The sequence below is a fragment of the Pipistrellus hanaki genome (assembly GCF_964339955.1).
Source record: "Pipistrellus hanaki genome assembly, chromosome: 4".
In the NCBI taxonomy this organism is placed as follows: domain Eukaryota; kingdom Metazoa; phylum Chordata; class Mammalia; order Chiroptera; family Vespertilionidae; genus Pipistrellus; species Pipistrellus hanaki.
The window spans coordinates 8,374,955-8,390,588 of NC_140506.1; the positions used below are offsets into that span (position 1 = coordinate 8,374,955).

The 15,634-nt window shown below is 45.5% G+C and overlaps 1 protein-coding gene across 3 annotated transcripts in view; it reads left to right on the forward strand.

Moving 5' to 3' along the window:
• Window positions 1-15,634, forward strand: part of NNT (nicotinamide nucleotide transhydrogenase) — a 77,049-nt gene that overhangs the window by 25,378 nt on the left and 36,037 nt on the right. For all 3 annotated transcript variants that reach the window (XM_084881669.1, XM_084881670.1, XM_084881668.1), the window contains exons 8-11: window positions 9,171-9,304; window positions 9,593-9,784; window positions 11,224-11,377; window positions 14,723-14,884. In XM_084881669.1, coding sequence (XP_084737795.1) covers window positions 9,171-9,304; window positions 9,593-9,784; window positions 11,224-11,377; window positions 14,723-14,884 — 642 coding nt within the window. The remainder of the gene's footprint in view (window positions 1-9,170; window positions 9,305-9,592; window positions 9,785-11,223; window positions 11,378-14,722; window positions 14,885-15,634) is intronic.

Genomic DNA, 15,634 nt, shown 5'->3' on the forward strand with positions numbered 1-15,634 from the left:
CGTGGCCGTGCTGGAGGCCCGGGTGGATGAGCGTGCTGAGAGGGACACGGCCAGCCAGCTTGTTTCGGGTTACCACCTAACGGACTCGGGAACCTTGCCTTTCTCCCAGGGGCACATCGGTCAGGGGGCCGGGGAAGGCAGTGACCTTGCACGCGTGTGGGATGTATGTGGGATGAAATGTTTCTGGAGCCAGCTAATGACTGTGCGGCCTGGGATTCTGTACCACATACAAGTTCCATCACCTGGACCCCAGGAGTGGGATGGGCGATCGGGTGAAGGCTGGAATTTCACTTGATGTAGGTAACCTCAGGATAGGGCCTCGCGGGCTGTCCCATGTCGTGGTGCTGTGCACACAGGACAGCTCCCAGCCTTCCTGTCCAGCTCTTGGACCTTCGAGACTACTTAGAAAGGAAGGCAGCCCCGCACTGGGCATGCTCAGCTGCGCTCATAATCTTCCCGCTACAGAAAGGTCCTTTGGACACAGTGTACAGGATTATTATTGATCATAAAGCTTGAAGTGAGTGATAGAGCTCAAGACTTCTTTTAAAAAAATATTTTTATTGATTTCAGAGAGGAAGGGAGAGGGAGAGAGAGATAGAAACATCATTGAGAGAGAATCATGGATCCGCTGCCTCCTGCATACCCATCTCCTCCCGCACCTCTCCCCGCCAGGATCGAGCCTGCAACCCAGGCATGTGCCCTTGACCGGAATTGAACCTTGGACCCTTCAGTCTGCAGGCTGATACTTTATCCACGAAGCCAAACTGGCTAGGGCCGAACGTATCCGGGCTCAGCCCTGCCCCTGGAAACCGGTTAGCGAGACTTAAATAGACTTGGAACATTTGACCAGGAAGAGGCTGAATCAGGCTGAAGGTCTGATCAGTGAGTTAAGGGGGGGAGAGAGGGGAGAGGGAGGAGCATGCGTGGTGCTTTCGCACTGACCGTGTGCAGGCAGGTGCCACCTAAGTGCCAGTGAGAAGGGAGCACTGTGGAGCACATGCCAAGTCTCCCTGCCAGGAACAGCCTTCTCCTGACGGCCGCCTCATGGAAAACCAGGAGCTTTCTCGCAGTCCCCGCCCCACATCAGGTCTGACCCTCGCTGTGTGATGGAACCGGAACCACTGAAACGCCTGGGCTTTGTTTAATAATGATGGCTGTGTCTTAATGCACCGAGTTCCCGGCATCACTCGGTAAAGGCATCTGAAACGATCAGGATTGGGTCACGTCACCCCCACGCCCCCAGCCTTTGCTGCCACTGCTGGGCAGGGTGTTTCTGTAGTGCTCAGGCCTGATTTAGCTTTGGGGCCTGATTTGGCTTTGGGGCTCAGGTTGAAGCAATGCAGTGCTCTGCGGGTCGGATTTCAGTCACGTTGGCCACGGTGATCTCCTCAAATAGACCAAGGACTCTCAGGCCTTGGCACACTGTTCTCTCTCTTTGCAATGCATCCGGGCTCTGTCCTGCCCCTCGAAAGCCTGCTCATTAGTTAACACTTCCTCTGAGATTTGGTTTCTGCCGCCTCCCTGGGGTGGTAAGCCCTCCTTCGCCTTCATTCACAGCCTCAGCTCCCATGGCTCTCAGTTGCACTGCGTCCTGTGCTCTCAGCCAGAGTGTTGGCTTTAGCTCGTGTGGTGTGGTGGTGAGTGCTTAGCACAGAGCCTGGCACACAATACTGGCTCAGCAGGTGTTGCCCCCCTAATGGTCCCGGTGCCTTCCGTAGGTCTCGGTTGGTACAATCCTTTATTTTCCCAGGGCTATTCAAGGAAAGAGGGAGAATGCTCTGTTGGCTCCGTTTTGGGTAGGAACACTGCAGAGGGTAACGTAAGACTGGGCAGCTAGCGTTTTCATTTTCCTCCCACATATACCCAGACATGGGTTTGCTGGGCTGTAGGGTAGTTCTGTGTTTAGTCTTTTTAGGAATCTGCATAATGCTTTCCACAGTGCCTGTACCAATTTGCAGGCCCACCAACGGTGCACCAAGGTTCCTGTTTCTCCACATCCTTGCCAACACTGGTTTGTTGGCTTATTGATGACAGCCGTTCTGCAGGTGAAGTGAAATCCCATTGTGGTTTTGATTTGAATTTCCCACGATGTTGAGCATTTTCTCATGTCTGCTGGCTGTCTGTGTGTCTTCTTTTGAGAACTGTCTTTGTGTTCTTTGCCCATTTTTTGAAATCCTCACCCATTTTATTTTTTTTAAATTTGAGAGAGAGAGAGAGAGAGAGAGAGAGAGATCAGTTGCCTCCTGTACTCACCCGACTGGGAATCAAACCTGCAACCTTTCGGAGTATGGGAGGACACTCCAACCAACAGAGAAACCTGGCCAGGGCTCCTTGGCCCATTTTTGATAGGATTGTTTATTTTTTTGTCACTGAATTGTACGCATTCCGGATGTAATTTGGGTGTTAATCCCTTGTTGGCTGTGTCATTTGCAAATATCTTCTCCCATCAGTAGGTCCTGTTTTGGATTGTTGATGGTTTCCTTTACTGAGCACAGCTTTTTGATTTGAAGAAGTCCCGTTTGTTTATTTGGCTTTTGTTTCCCCTGCCTGAGGGGCACACCCGAAAGATATTACTAAGACGGCTGACAAATAGTTTACTGCCTGTGTTTTCTTCTAGGAGTTTTATATTTGCAGGTTTTACACTCAAGTCTTTTGCCTGTTGTGAGATTATTTTCGTGTATGATGTGGGGTAGTGGTTTAGTTTCATGGTTTTTCATGTATCCACTTTTCCCAGCACCACTTGTTGAAGAGATTGTTATTTCTCCATTGTATATTTTTGCCTCCTTTGTTATAGATTAGTTGGGATCTCTATTCTGTACCATTGATCTGTGCATCTGTTTTTGTGCTAATACACAAAATGTTTTGATTACTATAGCTTTGTAATATATCGATAGTTGGAAATCAGGGAGTGTGATATCTCTAAGTCCCCCACTCCCAAGATTTTTTGGACTATTTGGGATCTTTTGTACTTCCATATAAATTTTAGGATTATTTGTTCTAGTTCTGAGAAGAATGCCATTGATATTTGATAGGGACTGAATCGAATTTGTAGACTGCTTTGTGTAGTATGAACATTTTGATGATTTTGATTCTTCCAACCCATGAGCATGGTATATTTTTTTACCTTCATTTATGTCCTTTTCAATTTCTTTCTGTAATGTCTATGGTTTTCAGAGTATAGGTATTTCACCTAGTTGGTTAAATTCATACCTAGGTATTTTATTCTTTTTTGATGCAGTTATAAATGGGATTATTTTCTTAATTTCTCTTTCTGGTTGTTCATTTTCATAAACATTTATTAAAGAAAATGAAAACACTAATACAGAAAAGTTACCTTCACCTCTAGATGTTCATTGCAGCATTATTTATCCTAGCCAGGACAGGGAAGCAATCTCGGTGTTCGTAGATAGATGAATGGATCAAGAAGACACACATACACACTCAGGAATATTTCTAAGCAATGAAAATGAAAGAAGTTTGCAACAACCTGGGTGGATCTAGAGGGTATGATGCTCAGTGAAATAAGTCAGAGAGACAAATACCACATGATTTCACATATACTTGGAATTAAAAAAAATCTGAGCAAACAAAAACAAAACAAAACAAAACAAAAAAAAAACAGGCTCATAGAAACAAAGAACAAACCATGGGGTGGGGGCGGGGATGGATGAGAAAGGTGAAGGGGAATATAGTCTGTAACAGTGTGATAGCTTTGCATGGTGACAGATGGTTACTAGACTTAGTGTGGTGATCGCGTCGTAAGATATATAAATGTTGAATCACTGTATTGTACACCTGAAACTATTGTAATATAATGTTGTGTGCCAATTATGCTTTAGTAAAAAAAGACTGCAAACCTAACTTTCCTAAGTATCAAAACTTGCCCAGTTTTTAGTACGAGGTGGCTAGTTAGACCTGTCAGGAGGTAAGAATAGGAAATAGTAGCAGGTTTGTTTAGAAGGTGCAAAGTGTCCGATCAGCTAAGAAGGAAGATATTCACTGCTTGATTGTAAGTTGTAATACTTTAGATCAGTGGTTGGCAAACTCATTAGTCAACAGAGCCCAGTATCAACAGTACAATGATTGAAATTTCTTTTGAGAGCCAGATTTTTTAAACTTAAACTTCTAATGCCACTTCTTCAAAATAGACTCGCCCAGGCCGTGGTGTTTTTGTGGAAGAGCCGCACTCAAGGGGCCAAAGAGCTGCATGTGGCTCACGAGCTGCAGTTTGCCGACCACGGCTTTAGAGCATCTATACTTGGACCTCTTTTTAGCCACAATCTATATCACCCACAGGGGTAATAGTGCTTTTGTTTTTTCTCTCTATACCAGCTGGGGTCAGTGAATAGACCCCTTAAAGGACCCTGTGGTGATTTCACATGGCTGAAAGGTGGGAAGGGGTGGTTTCCTCTGATATGCCAGGGCCTTCCACATGTGACCCAGCCTGAGAGAGCTCTCCTGACAACCAGCACGGGCTCTCTAGTGATGCGGCCGTGTCTTTTACATGGAGTAGAAATATAGCACAAAAGCATAACTTTCCACACTGATTTTCACACGTGTTCTTTCAGACAAGAGAATGAATACAGTGATGCACTCTCCACTTTTGAAATTCCACGAAGATAATTTTGTTTTGATGAATGAGCAAAGTTTCCCCCTAAAGCAGGGGAAACCCTTCTTTCTGCCTACAGCCATTTGGAGATTTATAGCAACATTTGTGGGCCATACAGAATTATCAACTTGACAATTAGCTTGCTCCACTTGGTCAAACTAATTAATTCACCCTTAATGCCTTGGCAGGGCCAGACCAAATGCTTTCCAGGGCTGTATATGGTCCTCGGGCCGGACATGCCCCACCCCTGCTCTAAAGTAAAGGTTTGTTTTCAGATGACTGTTCCTTCTTCTGTAAGCATTATGCTCTTCCAGAACAAAACTATATAGAGCAGTGATTTCCAACTTAGTTGAATTATTTAACTTAAAAAATGATTTTAGAGAGAGAGGAAGGGAGGGAGAGAGGGAGAAAGAGAGAGAGAGAGAGAGAGAGAGAGAGAGAGAGAGACATCGATTTGTTGTTCCACCTATTTAATGTGCCCTGACTGGGAATTGAACATGCAACCTTGGTGTATCCCGATGATACTTTAACCAACTGAGCTACACCACTGGGCCTAATTTTTTTTTTTTTTTTTCACTGAGTAATCAGATTCAGTTACCATCTTCCTCTTCCTTAAATATAATTGTGTAGAATGGTTGTATAGAATTTTATAACATTACTTTTACAAAGTTTCATTGGTTTTGAAGGCAGAGAGAAATGCTTAAATGTTGCAACATCCTTACCAAGGGCTGGTAATCGGCCGTCTCCGCACCTCTGGGTAGATTTCAACACCCACAGGGCGACTTGTCATCGAGAGGAGGGCGCCAAAATGGGGAGTTTTCTGTTTCCATTTATCAGTCTTGTCTTCTTAGAGTGTTGTCTGAGCACATTTAGTGAGCGACTGGGCTAAATTTAACAAGTGTTCTGTTAGGAAAATGTGTGCTACGGAATTCTGGTTTGGCCTGTTCTTTGTCCAAAAGTATGTTGCAACATCGGGAAGCACTGTGCTCCCTGCTGGGATTCACCGAGTGGAAAAGGGTGGGAAGGATGGGGAGGCGGAGGCTGCCTTAGGTGAAGCAGCACCGGCTAGGGCTAACAACAAGGACTCCCCACCCTGTGCATTTCCGTGTCTCCTGCATCCCACGTTCCCCATCCTCTCTTGTGCCTACTATTAGCGGGGTCTAGCTGCATCCCAACTTCGCCCCAACGTGTGTAATGGCTCAGACATCCTACAAACGCACTTCTTGCTGAGTTAACGGTGATGGATGGTGGACACATTCCTTCATGTGGCCCCCTGGGGCAGTCAGGCGTGACAATGTGGCCATCCCCATCAGGAAGCTGTGGAGGTCATCTGGGCGCTGCCTCTGTTCCAGCCAGCCAAGGAAAGGGACGAGGAGGACAGTGTGTGGGATGCCTAGCCGTGGCACACACCAGTCCTGCTCACATTTCTCTCTCCCTCTCTCTCTCTCTCTCTCTCTTTCTTTCTTTCTTTTTTTTTTTTTTTTTTTTTTAAACATATTTTATTGATTTTAGAGAGGAAGGGAGAGATAGAAACATCAATGATGAGAGAGAGAATCATTGATTGGCTGCCTCCTGCATGCCCCACACTGGGGATCAAGCCTGCAACCCAGTCATGTGCTCTTGGCCGGAATCGAACCTGGGACCCTTCAGTCCACAGGCTGACGCTCTACTGCTCACATTTCTTTTGCTAAGAGTCAGCCATGGGGCCGCATCTCACTGTGAGGGAAGCTGAGGATGGTCGCCTCGCTGTGTGCTCGGGAAGACGAGAACTCTTTATTAGCCTTCCAGGGCTACTATATAACAAAACCCAACTCTACTTAAATTAAAAAAAATAGTTAAAAACAAAACCATGAATTTTCTGGGGCCACAAATGTGAACTTGTTGAGCAGCTAAGAGCCTCTTTCCTCCTCCCCACTTTGCCATTTTGTCTGGTTGCATTTCGTGTGTTCGTTGGGGGTCAGATCCTGGCCCAGAGGCAGATGAGTAGACGGAGATTCCCGGTACCACTGCTTAATGGCAGACGTGTCTCTCAGATTCCTCATCTCTGAAAGTGCGTGAACATTTCTACCTGGCAGAGTTATTTGAGGAGTAGATGTAGGAAACACCCTCTGTAGGGTCTGACCTGAAGAATATTAGCGTAATTCCCTTCCCTTCCTTTGGTGACACCTGGTCTTGCAAACAGTACTCGGGACTAAAATGCCCAGTGACCTTTGCAATTGGAAGTCACGTGTTCTCAAGGACTCTGTGGAATGTCGAAGGTGGTCTCTGAGGTTGTCAGGCTCTGTATGAACTCGTGAGGGTACAGAACCAGTGCCCATTGGAGGCAATCTGCCATGGGTCTCCCTGGGGAGAAACATGGCTGACCTGTGTTTTACCTGAATTTTATGAAGATAACCCTTTCATTGGGGCTCTTTCTAAAAAAGAAATACTTTTATTGATTTCAGAGAGGAAGGGATGGGAGAGAGAGACAGAAACATCAATGATGAGAGAGAATCATGGGTTGGCTACCTCCTGCACACCCCCTACTGGGGATCCTGCCCACAACCCAGGCATGGGTTCGATTGCCCTGACTGAGAATTAAACCATGATCTCCTGGTTCATAGGTTGACACTCAACTACTGAGCCACACCGGCTGAGCCAATGAGGCTCTTTTATGAATTAATCTTGTTCTGAGCTAAGTTGAATGGCTAAGAAATAAACAGTATTATTTCTGTTTTTAAAGATAACCTTTAAATCATTTTGTATTAACTGGTAAAATCAGAATATGTGATAAATACTCATTGATTAATTTTTTAGGGATTTTGGTAGCTAATGTACATCTAACATATAGTGGAAGGCACACAATGTTATAATTTATGTAAGAATATTATACATTTTCTTATGTTACCATTTAAGTGCAGTAGATTGTTTTGTGAGAATTTCCATAGCTTATAGAGTTGTGGTAAAATGTTGACTTTTAGCTACATGGAAATTTGCAGCTAGGAGAGGTAAATTATTAACATAATCCTTAACATTTTTAAAAAATAAGTATGTTTTTTAATTATTAGGTAAAAGCTTGTGTTTAGGTTTCTTCTTTAAACAGCTCTTTAGGAAGTTCTCCAATCTCCTAAAATACGCTGCTGACCAATATGTTTCGTTGGCATCAGCACACTGAGGAATATCTCCAGACCTTTGATTTGTGAAACCCAAGTTTTTGCTGGCCTGGCTTTTCCTGTGGTTCCTTGACAAGTAATTAATTACGCAGAGAACATTTTCCTGTGGTTCCAAGGGTGGAGCTCACAGAGAAAGGACTTTGCTTGAGTTACCATTTGCCCACCAGATAAATTTATGAGTCTTTTGGGGTTTAACCACCTGTTCTTAGGCAACATTTCAGTATAAATGTATTTGTATAATAAAGGTCATTTGATTTCTTTTGTTTGTTTGTTTCCCATTAAAAAAAAAAAAAGCATTCTGCTTGACTTTAGCTGGGGTCAGGGTCTCTGTGTTTTTGGACATAGTCCTCTGAGCCTCCATAGTCGTTTTCCACTGAGCCGGAGGGGCTGCCTCATCAGACCATGCATCCATGGCACTTTCTTTAAAAAAAATATATTTTATTGATTTTTTTTTTTATAGAGAGGAAGGGAGAAGAATAGAGAGTTAGAAACATTGATGGGAGAGAAACATCTATCAACTGCCTCCTCCACACCTACTGGGGATGTGCTCGCAACCAAGCAAAGTACATGCCCTTGACCGGAATCGAACCTGGGACCCTTCAGTCCACAGGCTGATGCTCTATCCACTGAGCCAAACCGCAAAGGGCCATGCCACTCTCTTGACTCTCCTCAGAGTAATCTCGTGCTAAATCAGGATAGATGAATATATTATGCAGGAATACCTGGCGATGTTTGCTAACATGATTAGGAAGCTTCTGTTTTGTAATTCATACATTACTATTGAATATTCCCCTGACATTTGTGATTTTCATGAATCGTCCAGTTTGGGTGCACATTGTTTCCTTAATAGCTTATTATTATGCTTTTCAAAAATTTTATTTCTATTTTTTTAAATCAAACCAAGCAACATGTTTCTCCCTCATGAGTGGTGCTGGAGGTAACGCTTTGGGAAGAGCAGTGCTGGGATTTCCATGCTGAGCCGTTAGCTCCATCTCCCGTCCTATGCTTCCTTAGAGAATGACCGCTCTCGCCTGTGGTATGGACTTTAGGGGTCTCCTTTTTAAAAAAAAATATTTTATTGATTTTTCACAGAGAGGAAGGGAGAGGGATAGAAAGTTAGAAACATTAATGAGAGAGAAACATCGATCCACTGCCTCCTGCACACCCCCGCACTGGGGATGTGCCGGCAACCAAGGTACATGCCCTTGACCGGAATCGAACCTGGGACCTTTCAATCTGCAGACCGACACTCTATCCACTGAGCCAAACCGGTTTCGGCAAGGGGTCTCTTGAAAGAATTTAAATTTCAGTTGCTGAGTTCCCGAGCTCCCAGAGACGACTGTAATACTCAGGATATAGTTTTTAAAAGATTATGAGGTAATTTGTACTGTTTCCCTTGGTTTTACTAGGTAAAAAAGCGCCGGTTCTGTTTAGCAGAGAAATGATCGAGTCCATGAAGGAAGGTTCAGTGGTTGTGGATTTGGCTGCAGAGGCTGGTGGAAACTTTGAGACCACGAAGCCGGGAGAACTGTATGTCCATAAGGTATCACTCACAGCTCCCTCTCCTACGAACCAGTTCCCACATCTCTGCCGATGGGTGTGAGCATTTATTTTTGTTGTCTATTTAGAAACACTGAAGCCTGAACATTTTTAAAAATAAAAAATGGGCACGCTTAGAGCTGCTTTTGGAATGTGTATTTGTTTGTGAGTCTGTGTATGCATTTATAAAGACGCAGATTGTGAAAGGTGGCCTTGCCTGTGACTGTGGCTTGTCTGGGAGAGAGGGGGAGCACACGCACAGGCCTCTCTGACCGTGTTTTGGTTCCTGCAGGGGGTGACACACATAGGTTACACAGACCTGCCCAGCCGCATGGCCACGCAGGCCAGCACCCTGTACTCCAACAACATCACCAAGCTCCTGAAGGCCATCAGCCCGGACAAGGACAACTTCCACTTCGAAGTGAAGGATGACTTTGACTTTGGCACGATGGGCCACGTCATCAGAGGAACCGTCGTGATGAAGGTGGGTACAGAGATCTGTGCTTCCCTGAGTTTCCATTGCAAACTTGGTGTAGGGTGACTGCTCATGGAAGAATTGAGGTCTGTTCTAATAAAGTAGTGATGTGTTCCTTTTTTTTTTTTTTTGCCAATAAAGTTGTTTAAACATGCAGAATGACTTAAATGTTGCAAAGACTTAAATATAGTCGGTCCTCGGGTTATGTCAGAGATCCATTCCTACGGTGCAACATAAAGTGATTTTTTTTCTGTAAGTCAGAACCCACCTACATAAGCACCTCCGTTACTTACATGGAGCACATACACAGCAGTAATGAAGTGAAACAGTAAAAAAAAAAAAAAAAAAAATTAAAAGAAAGAGAACAATTCCTGACCTTTACTTGTGGTAAATAAATAACTAAAAACATAAAGCACATATGGACGGAACTTTTTTTAAAATAAATAAATGGGAGATGGCGATGTAACCATGAAAGGACATATGCCGAGTCTGATGTAACCCAAGGACTGCCTGTACACACATGAAACACTGAAAATATGCACAGCTTTTTAAAAACAAAAACAAGCAAAACAAAAAATCAGAATTGAATAAAGTGAAAATGAAATGTTTCTCAAACCTAGCTGCTTTTAAGGATTTGATCTATATTCTTTATATGTGTTCTATGCACATACAAGGTATATATCTATACATATATGTGTAACACAAACATATTTATATAAACATGCATTCTATATTTATATAAAACTAGAGGCCTGTTGCACAAATTCATGCACAGGCGGAGTCCCTCAGCCTGGCCGGCCATTGGGGCCAGTGGGGCCATCTTGCCCAGTCCTGATCAGGGCTGATAGGGCCGGCCAGCCCAGTGGGGTTGGAGTGGGAGGGTGGGGAAGGATCATGGGAAGTTGGTCTATCCCGTCACGGGAGGTTGGCTATGGAGCGCACTGACCACCAGGGGCAGCTCCTGCACTGAGCATCTGCTCCCTGGTGGTCAGCGTGTGTCATAGCAACTGGTTGAAGTCGACTGGTCATAATGGTCGCTTAGGGTTTTAGATATCTTATAGATGACAATTTATAAATTATATGAATTTACTTATTTTTACTTATTTATTTTTTGTTAATCCTCACCCAAGTAAATTTTTAAATTGATGTTTATAGAGAGAGTAGAAGGGGGTGAGGTGTGTGAGAGAGAGAGAGACATCAATTGGTTGCCTCCTGCATACACCTAGACAGGGCCTGATTGAACCTGCAACCCAGATATGTGCCTTTGACCGGAAATCAAACCCGCAACCATTCGGTGTGCAGGCTGACGCTTGGAGCATTGAGCACACCAGGCAGGGCTATACACATTTATTTAAAAATTATTTTTAAAAGAACAGTTTTTCTCCTTCCGACAGATTTTTAAAACACTGGGTTGACTTAAGAAATGTGTTTTTGCTCATTTCTGTTAGGATGGCGAGGTGATTTTCCCAGCTCCCACTCCGAAGAACATTCCTCAGGGCGCCCCTGAGAAGCCGAAGACAGTGGCTGAGCTGGAGGCTGAGAAGGCAGCCACCGTCACGCCCTTCAAGAAAACCATGACCACGGCTTCGGCATACACCGCAGGTGAGGCCCGCTCGCCAGGAGGGGGTCTGGAGGATCTGCATTTGGATAGTCCTGTCAGGAGTAGTGAGTGAAATGCTTCTGCCCACCTTTGGATTCCGTTAGGCATGGGGCCTGTAGAAGCAGGTTTCCATGAACATGCGATCTGTCCCACCCGGAGGAGCTGGAGATGGTGTAGATTTGCTACCTCAGGAGCTGACAGGCACCATGCTAAATGCTGGCATGAATATTTTTATTTTTATTTTTTTAAAAATATATTTTATTGATTTTTTACAGAGAGGAAGGGAGAGAGATAGAGAGCTAGAAACGTTGATGAGAGAGAAACATTGACCAGCTGCCTCTTGCACACCCCCTACTGGGGATGTGCCCACAACCAATGTACATGCCCCTGACCGGAATCGAACCTGGGACCTTTCAGTCCGCAGACTGACGCTCTACCACTGAGCCAAACCGGTTTCAGCTGGCATGAATATTTTTAAATACCAGTATGATTGTTCATACTTTTATCTAGGTCAACTATATTGAGGAGCGATGTATGTCAGATGGTGTGGCCGTGAAGTGTGTATTCATGGTTGTTTATTTAAGGTTTATAAAACATCAGTTCTGATGGTCTGCACAGCTGGGTCAGACCGGGGAACACTGGGGAACCAGATGTTTCCGCGGAAGAGTGGGCACTACAGGCATAGCCTTAGAACATCTGGCCAACATGCTAAATTATCCACCTCCTACGAAAAAATTCAATGTTTAAATGCTTATCTCTTTTCTTTACAATTTAATATCCAGCCTTTGCTTTTAAATTCATTAAAAAAAATATATTTTATTGATTTTTTTACAGAGAGGAAGGAGAGGGACAGAGAGCTAGAAACATCGATGAGAGAGAAAGCTGCCGCCTGCACACCCCCCACTGGGGATGTGTCTACAACCAAAGTACATGCCTCCGACTGGAATCGAACCTGGGACCTTTCAGTCCGCAGGACGATGCTCTATCCACTGAGCCAAACCGGTTTTGGCTTAAATTCATTGTTTTTTTGGGAAAGCACTAAAGAGTTATTACAACATAAGGATAAATATTCATTCTGGCTATGACTTGTTGAGTCTGACATATAGATATTTGATATTTTATTGGTTTTTCTCTCTCATAGAATAAATTAAAAAATGTTTAGATCTGCTTAGAGCCAAAACAAACCCAAAACAAAAGCAAACTCTGAAGGATTAAGGACCAGCACCAGGCAAAGAATTCTTGTAGCCTCAGCATTCCCCCGATTCCCATGTGAGTCCAGATGTTTGAAAGCCCAGTATGTAACTCTCCTTGAATAAAAGAGCAAATCTCAGCGAAATGACTGAAAGAACCTCTAGGTGTGAACGTTGTGAGTAAATGGGCAGTGTCCTTATTTCACTTGTTTGTTAATAAAAAAAAAAAAATGAAGCCGAATTATTGTCATGTACACGGAGAGTACGTGTATGTATCAGTAGGATTGCTAGTTGCCATTTCTGTTTGAGATTCATGAGGAAATTTAACGATTCATTTTTCTAGGTTTTTCTTATGTATGTTAAGTTAAAGTTTATTGCATTTTAATAGGTATGACAAGGACATATTCCAGTGAATAAAAGGATAGCCCCGTATGTGTTTTTCTCTACCTTGAACTTCCTTCTTTGTAATGAAAACAAGTAATTTTTATCGCATACGTGTTAGGAATCTATTTGAATAGCATACTTCAAGGAATTTGATTTTATCCCCCTCCCCTTTTCTTTGCCTTCTGCCTTTCTCTTCTTTTTCCTCTGTTACACAGACTATAGAAATTGGACATTTGACATTATTACGTGTATTGTAGAAAACACATTAGTTTATTAAATAGTTGATAAGAAAAGCTGCAGATGTGATTTCTGTATCTTCCCACATGAGGACAAAGGTCTAATAAATTAAAAAAATATATATATTTTGTTGATTTTTTTACAGAGAGGAAGGGAGAGGGATAGAGATTTAGAAACATCGATGAGAGAGAAACATCAATCAGCTGCCTCCTGCACACTCCCTATTGGGTATGTGCCTGCAACCAAGGTACATGCCCTTGACCGGCATCAAACCTGGGATCCTTGAGTCTGCAGGCCGACGCTCTGCCCACTGAGCCAAACCGGTTAGAGCAAGGTCTAATAATTTTACAGATGAGGATACTGTAGCACAGAGATGTTAAGTAACTTGTCTGAGATCACACAGCTAGCAAGCAGCCGAGTCGGGATTTGATGCAGGCACTCTGGCTGGAGGAAAGGTATTCTTCACCACAGCCCCATGCAGCTTCTCTACAGATTAGCTGGAGCATCAGACAATATCCTGTCTAACTCTCTCTGCACTGGAACTCTTCTGTGTGTGTGTGTGTGTGTGTGTGTGAACATAAAAATGAAAACTACAGTCTTACTGAACGAGTTAAGGTAAAATTAATGTCAGTTCCTACATGTTCTGCCTGTACCGCTCACTTATAAAGAAATAGCTTGCATCCAGGACCCTCTTCAGCTCCCCGGCCGCCTGCTCTCATCCCGCGTTTCCTGACTACGGGGTCACCCTTCCTTCTGTTCCCAGCAGCCGTCCACATGTTTGCTGTTAGGAGAGGTGATAATTGAAGATGTATGTCCAGAGCCGGCTGTGTGTATTGTGACATTCTTAATTTAATTGGCCGCGTTCCCTTGCCTTTGTACGATCCTGTTTGCTGACTTGGTGCTGAGGCTGGCGCTGCCGGGCCGGCCCGCGGTCCAGGCGCAGATTCGGGAGCAATTGCAAAACTGGGGCCCGGGTGGGTGGAAGCCACATGCCTGGGAGGTGCCGCAGGCACTGAAACCCTTCCCACTCGTTTCAAACCCCCTCCCTCAGCCACATCCGAGCTGACACCGGACTGGCCTCGCAGGGGCCCTGTCACACAAAGCTGGCGTCTTGCCCGAGTGGGAGATGCTTGGGGAGATTCATAGGCCTGTCACTGGGGAAGAAAAACACTTGTCTAAACACACGTGACATTGTCGGGGACACTTAAAACAGGGCAGGGAACAGGCCCCACGAAGGAGAATGTGCACGTTGCTGCTCAGGTGACTCATCACTTTGAATAGATTTTACAGTTTATTTTATTTTGGGGGCAGGTGGCCAGGACGCTGTTCACAATACCTCTCTTCCTCCTCTCTCTCCCTTCCCAACCATGATATGTCTCAAAAAAAAAAAAAAAAAATCTGCTCATGACCGGCAAGGGTGTGGACTTTAAAAGCGCTGGCTATTCCACGTGTTTGCTTGTACGTGGGTGTACATGTGCTTTCCATCTCGCCACGATGCGTAGCTGTCAGCTCATCCTCCTTCCTCTCCTCCTGCAGGTCTCACCGGGATTCTGGGCCTGGGCCTCTCAGCTCCCAACTTAGCCTTTTCCCAGATGGTGACCACGTTCGGCTTGGCCGGCATCGTGGGCTACCACACTGTGTGGGGAGTGACCCCCGCCCTCCACTCGCCGCTGATGTCCGTGACTAACGCGATCTCAGGTTTGTCCCTCCCTTTCTCCCCCCTCACCCCCCGGCTCGGGTTTGCATGGGTTTATGGAGTGCTTTCCAGGAGGTTTATGAAGTCTGTGTGTGCAGATGGTCTGGCGTGGCGTCAGGGGCTGTGGTTGTGGTGGCTGGGGCTCCCACAGGCACGGGGTTGGGCTGGGCTGTTTCCACCTCCAGCGGCGCAGCCACTGTCATTCCCTTCGCTGTGAGCGCCGTGGACGAAGGGGACACCCTCTCCCCTCCCCCCCATAGCATTTGGGAAGCAGGGGTCCATAGACTCGTGGGCAGCCTCCTCTTGGGGCTCTTAGATCTGGCTGAGCGTGCAGCCCAGCAAGCCCACAGCCACTGCCCCTGGTGTGAGGTCACCTGCAGCTATGGGGCAGGACCCAGCGGCCAGTAGGGCAGCATGGGCGGCCCCCTGGGTGCCAGTCTTCACAGAGGGTCCTGCCGCAGTCCACAGCCTGCCCGGGGCTGCTCCCTGTGGTCCCAGGGAGAGCTTGGATCCGAGGAACGAGGCCCACATGGGACACACGAGGAGCCGCCCTGCTTGGATGCGTGCTGACCGCTGTGGGCCTCTCCTATAACGCGGCCATAGGCACAGCTCTCGGGACCTCCGCAGGGCGGATGTCCAGTTCCCAGAAGCAGCATCTCAGGAGAGAGCCCCGAACGATGGCCTCACCATCACGTGTGCTAGTCCAGGGACTGTCCCTTCCATTTCAGTTGCAGCCTGGTCCCTCGGGGGGG